At 38.2% G+C, this 18,954-nt stretch overlaps 1 protein-coding gene across 3 annotated transcripts; it reads right to left on the reverse strand.

The window, feature by feature from the left end:
* Window positions 1–4,198: 4,198 nt before the first annotated feature.
* LOC109085958 (retinoic acid-induced protein 2-like) lies at window positions 4,199–18,954 on the reverse strand. Of its 3 annotated transcripts, none has more exons than XM_019100443.2 (3): window positions 18,659–18,954; window positions 4,669–6,396; window positions 4,199–4,577 (listed from the first exon to the last, which is right to left on the reverse strand). In XM_019100443.2, the coding sequence occupies exons 2-3, from the start codon at window positions 6,307–6,309 to the stop codon at window positions 4,551–4,553; spliced, it is 1,668 nt and encodes a 555-aa protein (XP_018955988.1). In that variant the 5' UTR covers window positions 6,310–6,396; window positions 18,659–18,954; the 3' UTR covers window positions 4,199–4,550. The 3 variants fall into 3 exon arrangements, with proteins under 3 accessions (XP_018955988.1, XP_042569798.1, XP_018955986.1); XM_042713864.1 differs by adding an exon at window positions 9,342–9,458 and having other exon boundaries at window positions 4,199–6,396; XM_019100441.2 differs by having other exon boundaries at window positions 4,199–6,396; window positions 18,659–18,953.

Here is an 18,954-nt window from a genome sequence, read left to right on the forward strand (position 1 = left end):
AAAAAAGATCACATGTATTCGTAAAGTTGTGCCATATAGATTCATCAAATTATTGAATATCAATACTTGTTATGAAAAAACACACACACACACACACACACACACACACACACACACACACACATGCTTCGATCTTGATACCGGAGACGTGTTTTTAATCATGAAATTTTTAAAGCTGATGCATTCGTCACATACACATTTTCAACGATACAAATAATAAATAAATAATTTAAAACATCACCAAACTCTTCGTTTCATTCTTTTACTCATTCAGTTGTTTACAAAAGCTCTTCATTGATACAAAAAAAAATCAATACTTGAAATTTCAATACCTATAAAAGAGTTAGAGGGTCGTCTGACACTTAAATTAAATTAATTCACCATCATAGAAACAGTCATGGTTTATTAATCTGGTTTTCATGCTGATTGAGCTGAGAATATACTGTATTGCATGCCGGAAAAAATTATCTGTGCAGCAAAATATGACATTCTTAAATCAAGATGCATTTATTTTAATATATATCATTTTTTGGAAAATAAGACGTGTCATTTTGCTCCTCAAATAAATACATCTTGATTTAAAGCATGTTTAGATATTTACTGGAAAACAAGACAAAAAAAAAAAAACAGAGGAAAGATTTTTTTTGCAAGGCTTTAAGAGTTTAAAAACACTTCAGTTCTGACATGAAAAAACAAGCAGACTTGCACAGCAGTTCATCAAACGTATTTGGGGTTGACTGTAAAACCCGATACTTGAGCGCACTGTGAAAACGGAGGAAATCTCTCAAGATAATATTTGGAGAAAGTTCGTTGAGTTCTACATGAAAACCTCTTCTGGCTGGATGTGAATTATAAAAGACGCCTTCCTGATGATTTTCCTTCTGCAGGAATTCCAATAAACAAACACGCAAACACGAGACGGCACACTTCATACACTGACATGTCACATAAATCCTGCCTTACTTTCACTTTTCTATCTACGGACACTTCTGATGGTGTGTCTAGAATTTCATTTCGATTCTGCTGTAAGTGGCAAGAAGGACGAGTCGATCCTCATCTTAGCCAATCCGTCTTATTGGTAGCTGACTTCATAAAAACAACATATTAAACAGTTTGGCCGTGCCTCAAGGTCAAACGTTCGAAGCTAAGAGCTGCTGGTTTGATTGTGGAGATGATCTTAAGGTTTGGATGAACGTGCATGAAGTATGAAATGTAACACGTTATATAGAATAAAATCTAATTTACTGATTTTACATGTTTTTCATATCAAGATATTTTGGCTAAATTTAGTTAAAGGAAGGTGCCAGCAAGTCATACTGCACCCAAGCATTTAAAAGAAATTTGATTTTGCTTAAAGAAAATTAAACTTTTTTTTTTTTTTTTTTTTTTTTGCATTGTGATATTATCATCATATTTAATCATTTTCCACCCAAATTCTCATTATTGTGAATGCAAAAAAGGGACAATTTTCAATCGTACAGTATTTATACATTGTGACTTTATATTGATGTTAATATGAATATTTTATATATTATATAACCCTCCAAACACATTACAATAAAGAGGGAAAATGCAGTTACGAAAATGACACAATGCAAAAAAGGTTGTTGTAAAATTATTATATATATATATATATATATATATATATATATATATATATATATATATATATATATATATATATACACACAGTACAGGTGAAAAGTTTGGAAACATTGCTATTTTTTTATGTTTTTGAAAGAAGTTTCTTCTGCTCATCAAGCCTGCATTTATTTGATCAAAAATACATAAAAAAACAGTAATATTGTGATATATTATTACAATTTTTAAAATAATTGTTTTTAAATTTATTATACTTTAAATTATCATTTATTTCTGTGATGCAAAGCTGAATTTTTAGGATCATTATCACATGATCCTTTAGAAATCATTCTAATATGATGATTCATTGTCAAAGTTGGAAACAGTTCTGCTGCTTTATATTTTTTTCAGAACATGTGATACTTTTTTAGGATACTTTGATGAATAAAAAGTAAAAAAAAAAAAAAAAAAGCTTTGTTTTTAAAATATAAATATTTTGTAATAACAATATACACTACTGGTCAGTAATTTGGGGTCAGTAATTTTTTTTTTTCTTTCTTTTTTTTAAATAAAATCAATACTTTTATTCAGCAAGGATGTGTTAAATTGATAAAAAGTGATAGTAAAGAAAATATATTATTAGAATATATATTATTAGAAAAAAATTTTTTTATTTTGAATAAATGCAGTTCTTTTTAAACTTTTATTCATCAAATATATTAGACAGCAGAACTGTTTCCAACACTCATAATAAATCAGAGTATTAGAATGATTTCTAAATGATCATGTGATAGACTGGATGTTACATGTGACACTGAAGGCTGGAGTAATGATGCTGAAAATTCAGCTTTGCATCACAGGAATAAATTATTTTTTTTAAAAGTATATTCAAATAGAAAACTATTATTCTAAGTTGTAATAATATTTCACAGACAATAAACATAATAGTAATAATTTGATCAAATAAATGCAGGCTTGATGAGCAGAAGAGACTTCTTTCAAAAACATTAAAAATAGTAATGTTTCCAAACTTTTGGTCTGTACTGTATATATATATATATATATATATAGTGTGTGTGTGTGTGTATTTTCTTTTGATATTGGGATGACCTATGATATAGAAACATACTCACAGGTCTTGTAGCTGATTCAGTATTCAGTTCGTGACCTGGTGTCTGTCAGCTGTACCACTGTTTTAATAAGTTTATTACTGAACTGGCTGGGATGATCAGAAGGTTAATGAGAGGGTGGAAACCTGCGTTTCGAAACACGCCCTCATGCTCTCAATCAAACCACCAGCCACATGAAAGCAACAAAGATTTACACAGATTTACGGCATTCATAAAGCAGCACTCATAATCCACATTCAAATTCTTAATGAAAGGTTTAAAGTTTTAAAAAAAGTAGGGTGGCTCTTGATTTTATCCATCAGAAATGTATTTGATCATGAAAAGCAGGGGAATTCATCCAAAGCTAAAGGGGAGTTTGCAGTGGATTGTAAATATCACCAGCACACACTTATGAAGAGGCGTTGTGATTGGGACTAAAGGTCAAGTACATCCTCAAGAGCATCTCCACATATTCAAATGGTAACACTTTTAATCCTATCATTATTTGCTATTATTGCCGCAGCCTCTTTTCCTGTAATGTTACTTGGCATTAAATTGTTGCATTATCTATTGCAAGATTTTAGAAAGACTGCATTACCCACAACAGTAGCTTAAAACAGTGACTAGATAGTCTTAATATTAACCAATTGCTTGTGCAACCTTGCTGACATCACCCACAGAGCTTTTTATTTCCATGAAAGATTGCAAAAAACAGGGAATAACATACGCCAATGCACATCGCACAATATGACCAGTAACATGTATAAAGAAAACCAGGTTCAATCGTGAAGGGAAAAAAAAGTTCTTAATGCTTGCTGAGGGATAGATGTTTCATTTTGAACACTTTACGTCCATTGTCGGCGATTGCTCATCTAAAACACTGAAGGTGAATTAAGATCATCATTATAAAGATCATTAAAATCTGTACACTGTTGCAAGTGAAACTCTGGCTGGCAATAATCTAAAAAAATGACTCTTGAGTTGAACCCACGGCCATAAAAACAGCATTAATAAGCCATTCCACTCAGATTTGTTGTCGTTAGGGACGAACCCCTGATGATTATTTAGTTTTAATTTAGTTTGGGGTAGGTGGGTGGAGGGAGGCTTTTTGCTCCCCAAAGGGAGGATGATGAAAACTGTGCTTTGTTGCTACTGACAACAATTTCCTCCAATCATCAGACTTAATGAAACCGAGGTCTGGGCTTTGCCAAGTCATTATCAGGCTAGCATGCTAACTGCTTATCCCTCCTGTTCTTAAAAGAGGATGCTCCGCTCCAATTAATACAGTGATTAGGGAAGCAGAAGGTCACGGTTCCCTTCTACAGTTCATTAGGACCAAAAATGGGAAACGTCTTGCACTCCAAGTGTAAACAGCAAGAGGAGAGCAAGAATTCGGCAAAAGCATATTAGTTAGAGGAGAATCTGTCTCACTGACAGCTGGCCAGGTTTCGTTTCAGATCTGATGTATTTTATATTAATGACAATGTAGGTTTGGTGTGTTGTTTATTTGGTTGTGTGACCAAAAATCTAAATGCATAGGAAGGGAGTCGATTCTGGCATTAATGCTGAAAATGCTAAAGAATATCAGTAGTAGTGCAGTTTAGCCAGTTCAGATTGGTTCTTTTACTTGGAGCATTTTCCTGTTGACTTCGTCTGATTGCTTTATAATGAATGGATCAAATGCCAACCGTCAGACCAGAGGCAGCCTGCATCAGTCTAAATCATTTGGACAGCTTGGAGAAAAAGCTTTAGGGCTTTTTATGCATTTAGCATCATCATCATACCCTGGTTAAATTTCTCAGACCATCTTTTTTCACTGTAGTTATTTACCTAGCTACACCTCAGAAGCTGTTTCTTTGCTTATGTCCTTGGTTTTCCCTTCTCCCTCTGAAAGCAGGAGCATGTGTTATTTTCTGGGTAGAAACGCCGTCAGGCGCTGCTTCTTTATGGGCAGTATATGAATCTCCTGGGAGCTTACTTTCTTCAGTTTGATGCCTCTGTTTTTAGACATCTTTTTAAGCGGGTCACTGGATTCTCCTCGCTGATCCCCCGGGACCCTGGGTAGTGTTGCAAAGCCCCCCTGACTGGCATCACGTTTGATGGAAAAGTTCTTTGTAGAAACGCCTGACAATCCTTTTAGCTTGCTGCAGAAAATGGCAGGCATGGCATCTTTGACCGACACAATGACTTTGGCTGTCTGCGATGTGCTGACGATCTCAATGTTGCCGCTTCCGGTGAGTGCAGAGTCATGTACCGCTCCAGCCACTGCGCTGGCGTGACCGCTGTCTACCACCCACTTGTGCTGTCTGCTGAACTCTAGAGATGCTAAACCACTTAGCAGCTTGGTGTCTAGCTTCGGCGTGCACTCTACTGGCCGTAGAACCCCAAGAGCCAAACTCCCACTGCTAACATCGTCCCCCATGTGGCACACTCTCTCCCGCTCCAGGGCCATTGGCCCATACATGCTACAAGTCTTAATGCATGTCTTTCTTGTACTAGGTATAGACAAATCAAGGACACTGTCTTGCTGAAACGGCTGGATCCCTTGTGACACATCAACATGCATTGAAGGTTGAGGTGTCCTTATGGATAAATCTAGCACTTCTCCGTCTGTCACTACTGGGGATGAGCAAGAGCGAAGAGGCTGTTGGACTACTAGCATTTCCTTGCTGGTAAATGTCAAATGAGGGGAGATGTCACTAGGTGAAGTCTGGGTGCTTTTGCTTGAAGTACAAGCCAGTTTAGGGCAGTCTACATCTATCTTGGAGTTCTTGCACATAGAGACCGGGACAGGGATTGGCACTGGGATTGGAAGAGGCATTGGAAGTGGGATTACAACAGGATAAGGGACTAGCAGGGTGGCTGGTGGCACCAGAGAGGCTAGTGGAGAGCTGTAGGGGTGCGAGAGAGGCGGAGGAGGAAAAAACGCAGAGGCAAGGTCGACCTGCGGGGAAGATGCTGGGTGACAAGTTGGGGAAGAGTTCCCCTGGCCAGGGAAGAGGTCCTGCAAGATGGCTGCAAAGTTAGGGTTCTGGAGAAGAGTCAGTAGACTAGTATCCAACACTGGACTTGTGCCTTTCTGGTCCAGCATTGGAGGTGCTCCAAGAGCAAGAGAAGGGTTCTGGCACAGGATGCTGTTCTGTAGCGGCAGGGCAGGACAAGTTGCTGTTTGTTGAAGCAACTGAGGATTCAAATGTTGGAGGACTTGTTGTTCCAAGACCAGAGGTAGGGACACAGGACCCTGACTAGTCATCAGATATGAAGTAGCCCCAGATTGTCCAACTTGAGGGGCAGCTGGGCCAGCAAGGATTGGCAACACCACTGGACCCTCCCCCAAGCATATTGGCTGAAGCACAGTTGTACCAACCTTCAGGGCAACACCGTTGGGAGACTCAGCAGCCGGGGTCACCACCGGGGTGGCTTGTATTGTTAGCAGGGGCGACAGGGATCGCTTCGTGATAGTTGGAGAGCTGACATTCCACGTTTCAGTTGGAATAATTGGAGTGGCCTCCCCTTCGAGTTTCCCAACTGCATCAGTGGCAGCGGGTCCACCATTGCAGGCCTCTTCCTGAGGGTTTGCCATGTCTACGGCTACAGAATCTTTGTACGGCTCTTCCATTGTGTATTGATTATTGTCTTGAAATCTGTTTCAGGTGCTAAGTAGAGGATTTCATGGTTTTCTTCAGATCAGATGGAAGCACAAACCCTAGAATCAAATGGGAGAATGAATTAGTAGCTGGCAAGAAATGTGTCGATGTAAACCACAGTAGTCAGCATAGTAATTGTTGGTAACCCTTTATAATCTGTTATATCCTTACCTGTCCTCTATAACTTAATACCCAAATCTAACAAGGCACCAAGGAGGCATTATTTCCTTTACTGCTCAAAGTTCAACCATCTGTTTTTGTCCTCCCGAGATCTGTAAGCTTTCAGAATGACGTCATGACACGAGAGTGGAATCACAGACACAAACACAGAATTATGGGAGACACCAGAAGAGGGTTTACAAAGACTGGGAGCCTTTCACACAGACGGACTGCTTCGTTGGCTTGGGAGGGGAGCAAAGAGAGCACGGGGGTGGATTTGATGAAATTAAGTCGCAGAGTGCCTGGGTTTATTTGTTTATGAGCCAGCGTTAGTGTGGAGTTTATTACACAAAATGCTGCCAAGACTATGAAGTGAACCTCCCTCTGGCAAACACACAGAGAGTGAAAGAACACCAACGAGACAGAAAGGAGGAAAGAGGGAGTACCTTGAAGAAGAGAGAAATGGGAAGAAATAGAAAGAGGGAGGGAGGAAAAAGCAAAACAAAGTGAGGGGAAAAAAGATCAGGGGATGCAGAAATGGGAGCAATCTTTCAAAGCGGCAAATTTTTGGTCTGCGTTAAGCACCCATTAAGCATTGCAACATTTTTTGGAATGTTAACAGAATGACCTGAACACGTGCACTAACCACAAATGACACTAAAACCAACTTTTGCATTTCTGTTTTCACTTCCACAAACATTTCATCAACGATTTTATCTGCAACTTTTCCAAGAGTATAACTTATAAGTTTCCTCCGTCAGCTAATCATACAAAAAAAAGTAATTCAGTGCTGATGAAGGTTGGGGGCAGGCTCACGCTAGCACAGTGAGAACTTCCTTATCTGCATATTTCAGGCAAGCTGCAAAACAAAAGAAAGCTGGCAACTGATTTAGGAGCAGTTGTGTCCCAGGGTGAATTTCAGAACCACTTCTAAAGCACTGAATTTTCATTGCCAAACTGATGGAAGGACAGTGGAAAAAGTCAGATAAGGAAGACGACCTTGACACATCTGCTCCTCTGTGATTACTCAGTGACAATGTTTCTCACCGATCCTAAATCAACCCTCAATCGATGAGTGATGTGGTTTAGAAAAAACGGTCCCAGATCAGACCACTCTAAATAGTCACACGTGACTTCTAAACCGCTTTGCAGTACTTTTTTGTCTAAAATTATGTTGTGAAGCATGTTTTGTGCCCATTTTGTGAATTTTCTAAATGTTCTGACATTCCAAAAGGTTAAATAAACTTGAGTGTTAATCCACAGTGTCTAAATGAACCTCTGAACGTTTACATGCAAAATTAACTCACCTAAAAATGTAGTGCTTTATCACCTTTAGTGTCCTATCACCTTTAGTGTCCTTGCTGCAATCTTGCATTGGGTAACATCACTTGTGTGAGGTGCATTTTCCCCCATCAGTCTTTGCACAAACATGTCTTTAATTTAAAATTAGTCTTAGTCTCCGCATTCTCTATGCCAAAGACTCTGAGTGATGTAACTTGGCTAGAAACGGCACGTTTGTTGAAGTCTTTGGAAAACAAACACATGCTTCAAATGCTACCCAATTACAATCTATGAGAGGAACAGCCAAAAACTTGGAAATAAATCCTGAGCAGGGATAAAAGTCGATAAATTACAATCTAGCATTGGAAAGCCAACAAGGTGGGCCGCCAAACCCTCTGTATGATTTGTTTCTGAGATACTTCATTCCAGATGGGCTTTCTGTGGGCTGACGGATTCCTGCAGTGTGAGACAGTTAATGCAAACAGCATTACAGAAGCACGAGCGTGTGCGTTCACAGCAGCAGGTGAGATCGGTTAGATCTCGACACTAAATCAGAGCCACCAAACACACCATCTGCCGCTGCCGCATCTCAAAGGTTATGCAACAACAAAACACTAAAAAATGCTCTCATGTGGTTCAGTTTGCCCACTGATTAGAGCTAAATTATGTTGTTGTGATGCTTTGAAAGGTTAAAACCATCAAGAAATGTCTGGGTCAAACTTCACCTCAAAATAAAAATGCATATTAAGTTTATATAGCCTACACATGAATATCTAATTGGATCACACCTAAGAAAAATATTCTAGAATATGACTCAACTTTATCTGTCACTACAAAAGCACATGGCTGGCAAACGAAAATAGCAAAAAGGATAGAAACAGATGTAAAAATTCCGATTCGCAATGATAGTTTGTACCGGAAGTGTTTCATACAGATAAAATGAATTGCTGGAATGATCTGGAGTGTTGATGTCTGTCTAGATGGGAAACATCAAATGTTCACTAACACGTATGGATCTGCTACAAGCTTGAGGTTAGACTTCAGCAACAAAAATCCTCCCCAAATCCCAAAAATGTTCTCCATAGGGGAATTGATTTTGAACGTATAAATCTTTAAAAGCAGACCTACTGTGAGCCACAAGGTTATTGATGACCGGTACATGCATTTACATGACATTAGCACAAAATAGGTCTCAACAGCAGAATTCCTGGTGGAAAAAAATACATTACACGAGATTCTGCAAAGAAATCTCCGCCAATCAGAGAATTGAAAAATATCTGTAATGACATAACAATAAATATATATAATTTCTGACTGTTGCTGACTGACACAAAATCAGGTTGTGGTTAAATAAATAATTTATTTATAATATTTAAATATTACATAAAATACTTCAATATCCATTACGGATGCCACCATTGATTTAAATGGGACACGGTATAAGACAAATGCAAATAATTGGTGCTTTGGTTCACTGCTGACGAAATATATTTTTGTCAACTTTAGTGATAAACTGTAATTTTATGTGTGATTGCATTTGGTCCCTGCCATCCGATACACTTACTGGCTTGATATGATAACATGGCTTCATCTAGAAGAATCTATCCAGGATTTGTCTTCATCTACGTTCGTCTATCAGATAACAGCACAAATCCTGTGCAGGGCAAGCTCCATTCTACAACTGGAAAATGGAACAGATGGAACAATTTAGTAACAATCTTCTATTCCATCCACAGGCGCTGTTGTCATGCCAACCGTAGGGCTAATAAATCCATCTCCTGTGCTGCGTGCTGAAGCTGCCGTTTTGCCCCCCACAAAGGAGTCCAGAAATCCACCGATCCACCTCCACCCCGATCTCGCATACAACCCGGTTGTCTTTTCTCAGTGTGGCCGCTCTGGTAATGATATTAGCAGAGTTAGGTTTCCACTAGCTTAACGAGTCTCTTGACAACATCACAAAATGAGTCTCCGGTTCTATCAGTGCAGTGATTGTTTTCACAATGGATTTTTGTTGTAGACTAGAGTTTGTTTGACTTCAGTTTGGTTGTCTAACAAAAAGATTAGATATGATTGATCAAATTGATTTGCATTTTATATGACTTGCATTCTTGCATTTTTATGTGTTCCCCAAGTGTTCTGATTGAACTTGGATCAGTCTTAAAATTTAGTCATGACTTTTTGAAGTCAGTTACATAAAAATGTATTGAAAAGAATGAGTAGCACCTGGTTAACTGCTAGTTAGTCAAACTAGTTCTTAAGACACAATCTTAAAAAAAAGTGACCGTTTATGCAACTCTTCGGTTATTTTATTGTCCAACAGACAAAAATCATAGAAGTTAAGCTACAATTTAATAACGGTTAGTGGTTTATTTCAATCTCTAACCCCAACTATGAGCAATACTGTGCAACAGTTAAAATCCTATTAATTTTCTACGTAGTGATATTGATTTTTAACAACTGATAAACCTTAAAAAGACCTACTGTGAGCTGCAAGGTTGTTCATTTATGGTATATGCTTATGTTGAAGCGATCAGCCCACGTTATTTTAACTTAAGAAGAATTCCTGGTGAAAAACTACATTACCCATAATAAAAAAAATAAAAAAAAATCCACCAATCAGAGTGAAAATTGGTGGCATTAAAGAAATTAAGTCTTTCTATGCTCTCAAAATACTTAAATATTTGTATTTTGCAATAAACGTAAATATATTAACATCTTGAAATTAGTTTTATATTTATCTTTTGTTTTTAATTTAATTGTCATTCACAATGCTTTATGGGATTGTAGTTCTTACCCTCATTAAAGCAGTTAAATATCTTTGTCTTTTTGTCCTATTTTAAAATTTTTATTTGCTTTAAATCTAATTTTGTAATGTTGTGATTCGCCTCGCAGCTGGTTGCACTGTTTTTTTGTAAATTATCATATAATTTTAGATAGAAATTACTATATTACTTCACTTAATTTTGCATTTAAGTCAATGTTAATGTGTTACTCAGGGTTGCCAGATCTACGAAACAAAAACCAATTTCTGAGTGAAAATAATTTTAAACTAAATCTTACACCATTTTTTTTTCAGTGCGTTTTGGTTAAATCAATGCTTCTTTAAAAATCCTGAATGGGAAAATCCTTCCTGAACCAATGCCACTGAAAAAGCAGGCAGCACTCTCGCTCTATTATAATAAGCAATCACATTAACCCTTTGTAAGCCAAACCCTTTCTTTGGTGGATACAAAGATCCATAAAGGGTCTCCCTTAACTGTCTTTGTCGAATCTCCAGTGGTGTCTTCCCGTAATAAAATAGCATCCATGTACGTCTCATGCCTGAGGACGGAGACTTCTAAGGTATTTATGGTTTGGGAAGTGTTCAGGGAGGCTGAAATCAGACTGGGAAGATGAAGAATGCAGGCAAAACTGCCTCTGGGTGCCTCTTATATTGCAGACCTACAGCACATGTGGTACATCCAACACCCTCAACACACACAAACACACAGACAGAAGACAGTCTAAAAGAGCAGTGTGTGTGTCTGTAGTGCGCTCTGTTAATGCCCACTGACAGACATCTCTATACTAAAACTCCTCTTATTTAAAGCCAATAGAAGTGGTGTAAAAATCTCCTGACAGCTGTATCTAGGATTCAGAGTCATGGATGGGCCTGAATTTAAATGCTTTTTGAAATCTGCACCAGTTCAAGGTGCGAACAAGGTACAAAGCAGATATTCGGTACAGTGGGAGACAGAAAATAGCTAGGCAACATGGAAACTGTAATGCTTTAAAGCACACACAAACACAGAATTTAATTAAATGGTGTTTACACAAGGACCTGACCCCAGGTCAGCTATTCTGAGCACGCATTACAGCAACAAAGCTTTTTCCCCTGTGCTGACATTATCTACAAGTGAAACACAATCAGTGTTTTACAACTGTATGCCAATAGGCCATATGGAGGTAAAAAGATTTTTTTTTTTTTTTCTTGTAAATGGCCCTAGTGGAAATATATATATATACTTTTTTTTATTTTACTTTTTGTATGTAATATATATTATATATATATAAATTAAATTATAACAATTATTTTAAAATCCTGGCTAAGTCTGTCGGTAGATTTTAGTACTGTTGCATTTATAAATGACTTTGTTTATAAGAAATAAACTGAAAAATATTGAATCTAAAGTTACATATATATAAAAAAAAATAAAAATAAATCTAATTTTGTGTGTGTATAATCATTTATAAATAGTTTGATATAATTTTACATTGATTATTTATCTCAGATTTAACATGTATCAGTTTGTAAATGGAATTAAACCCAAATTTACATAAATACATAAATGCCTATAAAAATACGTATTGAATATAATTACAATATATAAATATTGAAAAATATATATATATATATATATATATATATATATATATATTATATATATACACAAATATATTTTATTTTAAATATATTGCTGAACTCATAAGTAATTAAAGATTAACCATTTGTTTTTCTTGTCCACCTTTCATTTTTAAACAACTTTGTGATTGGTCTAAAAAGGCACCTGCTTTGTTTATTGGCTAATTGTAAGTTTAGAATCAGAATGAGCTTTATAGTGATCTATATAGGCAGCAGTGCAGCTCACTAGGTTTTAGAACAAACAGGACGCAAACAGTCTCCAGTGTCTTTTATTGAATCTAGAAGCGGACACTGCAGGACGTTTTGTTGACTGCAAACATTCATTCCGTCTCAAGCTCAGCACTGGTTTTCGGGTGATAACTGGACCCACAACACCTGCTGGTTCTGCCCGCTTCAAGGTCAGCGCTGGCCTGGAGCACAGCTGTCCACGTGGGTCTTATCAGGCCATGAATGCTGCATTAGTGCGTCCGCACGGGACGGCCCAGCACAGCCTGAGACAGCCAGATGTGAGAGCAAGATTACAGACTGTGTGGGGGGTACAAACATGCACACAGGCCTACAGAATGAGATTTAAGACACATTATAAATTAAATGTGTCCTTTTATTAGTGCTTTGACAAAATCCTGCACATTTCTTGGTGAAATTGAAATAACACTATAATAATAAACTAATATAAGCACTTGATCTTTTGTTGGTTTTGATTGCTTCTATTGTTCTCATTTGTAAGTCGTTTTGTTTAAAAAGCCATCTGCTAAAAGACCAAATTTAAATATAATGTAAATAACAAAACTAAATTGACATTTCAAAACAAGCCCCAAATCAAATAAATAACACAAATAAAATAAATCACTTCATATAAACAAAATAAGGAATTGTCTGTGCTCTTTCCATTTAAAATGAGAGGCAACCACTGCATTTTAATCACGATCCAAACAAAGATGCTGCGTACATGCAACACGAGCAGTTTTTAATCTTTTAGTCTTAAAATGAGAGGCAACCACTGCATTTTAATCACGATCCAAACACTTAGTGTTAGGGGCGTTGCTAGGGTTTTTGTGAGACTATAGTTATGGAGATAGTTGCTAGACTATTTTTAGGGTACGCACTGAGTGGTGCTAGGTCTTCATGGAGAATAACACTTTCCGGATGTTTTTTAGCATGTTGCTATGTGCTATTTGATTGCTAGGGCTGACTCCAGCTGTATAGTGTTGCTATTGGTTTCTAGGGGCAGTTTGCATGTTGCTCATGGATTGCTAGGCTGCTGTTAGTGGTTGTAACATTGCTATCTGGTTTGCTAAAGTTGGTTCAACACATCATCTGGGTTGGGCTTTACTATGTGGATACAAAAATGTTCAGAGTCTTTCTAATATACTGCGATGTGACAGCAAGGGTGTTTCGGGTGTTTTTTGGTGCCATTGTAGCGTTGCTATGCACACACAGTTGCTAAGGTCTTCTGGGTAGTTTCTATGGTGTTCGTTTTTCACTCACTAGATATGACTCGCCCCTCCTACGATGTAATAAACACATTTTATTAGGCATTTAAAGGTATAATTACATTTTACAAATTACTGATCTCACTTCAGCACACATTAAACACATAAAAACCTCAAACTGGTCTGAGAGCAGTGGTTTACAGCTCTGAGACGCCCCGCCAGTGGACTGTGGTGGCAGATGCTATAAATAGGCTCCACTGGTGGGGCGTTTTAATTAAATATGAGGTAACGTGATCCGTGCAGGGCAGACAGCAGATAGCAGCTCATCCTATACATTCGTTATCATTAACAGCTAAACGGCTCTCATGCGCGGTAACTTAAGCCTGCTGTTACGACAACAGGGTCAGGGGCCAACTGCAGAGTCTATACAATGAGACAATCTCATGAGCACCTACTCGACAGAAAACATGAAACGGACATGACAGAAGATTCTAATCTAATGAGTACAGTGCAATCAAACACTTCTGCACAGCATCGCCTGCCGGAACGAGGTGTTGGGTGACGCCAGATGAAAAATGTCCTGGGAAGTTATGCACTGGATCTCAGAGTGAAGTCAACTACATACTAGAGAGATGTATGTTTGACAGATGCATAAAATTTGTTTTACAGTGTATAAAAAAAACACCCACTATAGCAAGACCTTAGAAACCATCCAGATGACCTTAGCAACTGCATATAGCAACTTCTCAGATATTAGTAACTTTGCAACAACAAACACTCTGAACACCATAGCAACACTGTATAGCAATGCCCTAGCAACCACCCAGAACACCGTATTAAACACCCAGAGTACCTTAGTAACATCTTTGCAACATTCTACTGCTTAGTAGCAGCAGTGATTAATATGATGACAATCATGAAGATGGTAGAAATGTTTTTAAAACACTCTGAACACCTTAGCAACAACATAGCAATGCCCTAGTCACCATGTGAACACCCTGGCAACCACCCAGAACACCTTAGCAACAGAATAGCAATGCCCTAGCAACCACCCTGAACACCCTAGCAACAACCCAGAACACCTTAGCAACAGAATAACAATGCCATAGCAACCACCCTGAACACCCTGGCAACCACCCAGAACACCTTAGCAACAGAATAGCAATGCCCTAGCAACCACCCTGAACACCCTGGCAACCACCCAGAACACCTTAGCAACAGAATAGCAATGCCCTAGCAACCACCCTGAAACACCCTGGCAACCACCCAGAACACCTTAGCAACAGAATAGCAATGCCCTAGCAACCACCCTGAACACCCTAGCAACCACCCAGAACACTTTAGTTTTTTTTTAAGCATGTTTCTATGAAGTTACTAAGATTATCGGGTGGTTGCCGGTATGTTTGGTTGGTTGCTATGCAATTGCTAAGGTGTTCACAGTGTCTTAAGCATGTTTCCACGAAGTTACTACGAACACCTTAGCAACTGCGTAGCAATGTACTAGCAACCATCCAAAAACAGGCAACCATCCAATAATCGTTGTAACTTCAGTGAAACTTGCTTCAAGTCCTTAGCAACCAATAGCAATGCTATTGTCCCTACCCAAACACCCTGGCAACCACCCAAGAAACTGCAATGCCCTAGCAACCACCAAGAACACTCTAGCAACAAACCTTAGTAACTGCATAGAGATTAAAAAAAAACGCTCTGAACACCCTAGCAACTGCATAGCAATGACCTAGCGACCACCTGAAAAACCTCAGCAACTGCATAATGCCCTAGCAACCACCTGATATATCTTAGCAACATCCTTAAAACACTCTGAACACCTTGGTAACCACATAGCAATGCTCTAGTCACCACCCACACACCCTGGCAACCACCCAAAAGACCTTAGCAACTGTAATGCCCTAGCAACCCCTCAGAATACCCTAGCAACCAGCTAGAGAACCTTAATAACTGCACAGAAATATGTTCGGAACACCTTAAGCACATAGCAACACCCTAGCAACCACCGTTCCCGTTACTCTAAAATGTGCATGCGTGCCTTTATGAATCTGGTTAGTGTGATGCTGAATTCAGATCTAAGTCCAGCAGCACATGACAGGAAGCACAATCTAACAACAAAAGGTCAACAAAATGAGAATATGGAGAGGTTGTTAAATTGCCCGTTTTTGCATGAAATGCAATGTTAAATAGACGCTTGTTCATCTGAACGCTTAGGTCGTGACTCTGTGCATCATCTGCGGTTGTTCACCCCCCAAATGCAACAACATTCTTTCACACACACACACACACACACACACACACACACACACACACACACACACGTGACACTCCACCTCCTCCTGCATTTTAAAAGCACAACCCAAAAGACGAGGGGACAGCAAGTCTGATGCCGTCAATGCAGGACATTCCTGAGTTAACTGGCCTGTGGCTTAAGGCCTAAAATAAGATTAGGCAACTACTCGGGAATTACACAGATTTTCTGAACCTAGAAACCATTCTCTAGAAGTGCACGCTATGGTTTTACAAAAAGAAACACAAAGAAAGTACAGCTTTAAAAAATTGCTCTTTTTGAAAATACAAAAATTACTAAATTTCACTTAATTTCACGTTGCCAGTAAAACGATTGTGAATATATTGTGAATATTCTGTATGCATATATAAATATGTTGAAAAACATTCTCCTAGTAGTTATATTAACAAATAATGTCTTTATAATGTACAATTTATTATATTATTGCACACACCCAAAAATCCTGGCAACCTCTCAGATCTTATTTTATTTTATTGCAATATGTTTAAAGAAAACAATCAGCAGATTATTGCTAAAAAAAATGGAAAAATATGACAGTGTAAAAAAAAAGTTACAGAAGTTTATGTTTACTGTAAAGAAAACATGCCATGCTAAAAAAATTGCTAAAATAGTTATCAAATCGAAGCCATGTGTCTAAAGTTATGTTCCAAATCTGAAGTTGATATCATAAAAAATGGAGGTACCTGTAAGATATTGTTTAGGCGCTATACCAAAAATAGCCACTAGGTGACTACCAAACTCCACTGTTTTTCTTTATGCAATTCCTTTTACAAATATATATTTCTGTCACAATATTACTTCTAAAACAGTCACCATATATGGAACCTTGAGACTCAGACCTTTCCAGTGATATGTGATTTGTCAAGATTAGAAAAGGTTTCAATGATAAAATATTGTAGTACACTTTTGTAATATGACACTTGACCCCGCCCACTAGGGGGAGGAGCCTGCTGAAAGCAGATGAGGTATAATTTCCATGGTAAAACAATGTCCAATTTTACTCCCATGTTTCTTTCATAAAATTTTTGCAGACATATAAAAGGTGTTACAAGTTACAAAATGCAACAGGGTCAATGTCGGATTTCAAAGCAGTTTTCACAGGATGAATTTTGAATGTTTAAGCTTTCGAATGATATCTAATTTAGGATGATTACTAAAATATGTGAGGGGAAAAAGGCAATAAAAATAGCCCCATATCATGCATATATATCGTCTTTATGATGTACACTTTTCTTATATTATTGCATGCTAATTGGTTGACTAGAGGAGAGTGGGTGGGTGTTGACACAGGTGCTAATGTGTGAATACTGATGTGCTAACGACTGCTCTTCAGGCCAATTTAATGAACTGACGACGGTTGGTCGTCATGAACGTGTGCACGCAAAGGTCAAGAAAACCCAGCCTCAGTTTGACCCCCAAAGCTTTCAATCCTGCAAACGTGACCTAATGCTTTTAGAAATGCACATGAGTCCGTGAGGCAGCATTGATTAACTCAATTGACGGAATGCTTACCAAGGACATAAACAATTCTACAGTTACCACGGACACCATCCAGCCCCATTATGATGTCACAGCCTCATCTAGAATGCTGTTACACTCCCGTGTGCAGCATTACTAGAATCTGTAACATTATAACCGTGTCTTTGCATTGGTGTTTCAGCATTTTCATGCTGTTCAGTAACTCCGCGGTGCTGCTATTGATTTGATTGCACTTTTATTAGAATTACTAAATGTGTTTGTAAGATTCTCTCACATTGAGGAAAAACACAATGAGATTTAATTCTCTGCAATCATGTCTAACGCATCTAAACACAATTTTTAAAGTGTTTAACGTCAAAAAGCATTTCTGTAGCCTATGTCCTCAACACTGCTGCACAAAATGTCAAAATGATTTTAAACTGCCAGATCAAGAGTTTGTACCATCATTACAACTAATTATTCCAATACCCCTCACTAGGGAGCTCTTGTGTTACCCATAAGCTATTTGGAAACATATCTGACCCCACTATCCCTAAGGCACACACGTTAAAGTAACAGTACACCCAAAATTAAAAATGTAATTTACAGATATTTGAGAATTATGGCAGTTCCTCACACAAAACTATGGCGAAATAGCAAAAGGAAGAAAGGATAAATTTCTAAATATATATATTTATATAATATATATCATTTTAACTCTTATCGGCTTTAGTCCCCATCTACTTGCATTGTACGAAACAGATTGCCAATGATATTCGGCTAAATTTCTGCTTTTGCGTTATTAAATACAGTAAACCCTGACTAAATTTGCATTTTTGGGTGATCTGTCCCTTTAAGACCAACATAATTTCTGTTATTTCAACAAGGCATCAATCAGGGACGCGTAAACCTTTCAAAGCAACATTTATCCACGTTATTTTTAGCCTACTATGCGGTCTAATTGTTTAAGTATAAGACTATATAATGTACTTAAGCGGTTCAATACGATCTGTGGCTTGCGAATCCCTTTAAATCCACGAGAGATGCACCTGTGCAGCCGCCCGACGGGTTTACTGTGGGGTGTCATGTCTGTCTCTCTATCCAGCGACACCCTGTTATTGGATAGACATTATATGCTGTACTATTAGAGCACTGTATAACATTATACAGGGAAGAAATCAATGCAGTCCTGTGCCAGTGCAGAAAACGATCTCTAAAACCCATCATTGACAATCACGCGCACGTTAATGAAAGGCGATCACACGTACCTCGGAATGAATACAATGACGTTCCGGAGTCCTGCGTTATTTCTGGATTTTCCTCGTTTTCTCCCGGCCAGTCGCTCGATCGCTGTCATTAAGCACTCGTCGGTTTCCTATGGAAGGGTTTGGCTGCTCTTGTGCCTCATATGAGACGCGAACAATCCGCTGTGTGTGTCGGTTTACGGTGGCGGACGCGGGCCTGTGTCGCGCGTTTCACCGTAAAGCGCGACGGATGTGTCGGTGTGAGGCTCGTCTGTGGCCGTAGAGCCGCTGTGATTCTCTCTCTCTCTCTCTCTCTCTCT

This window comes from Cyprinus carpio, chromosome A23, assembly GCF_018340385.1.
Source record: "Cyprinus carpio isolate SPL01 chromosome A23, ASM1834038v1, whole genome shotgun sequence".
Taxonomy (NCBI): domain Eukaryota; kingdom Metazoa; phylum Chordata; class Actinopteri; order Cypriniformes; family Cyprinidae; genus Cyprinus; species Cyprinus carpio.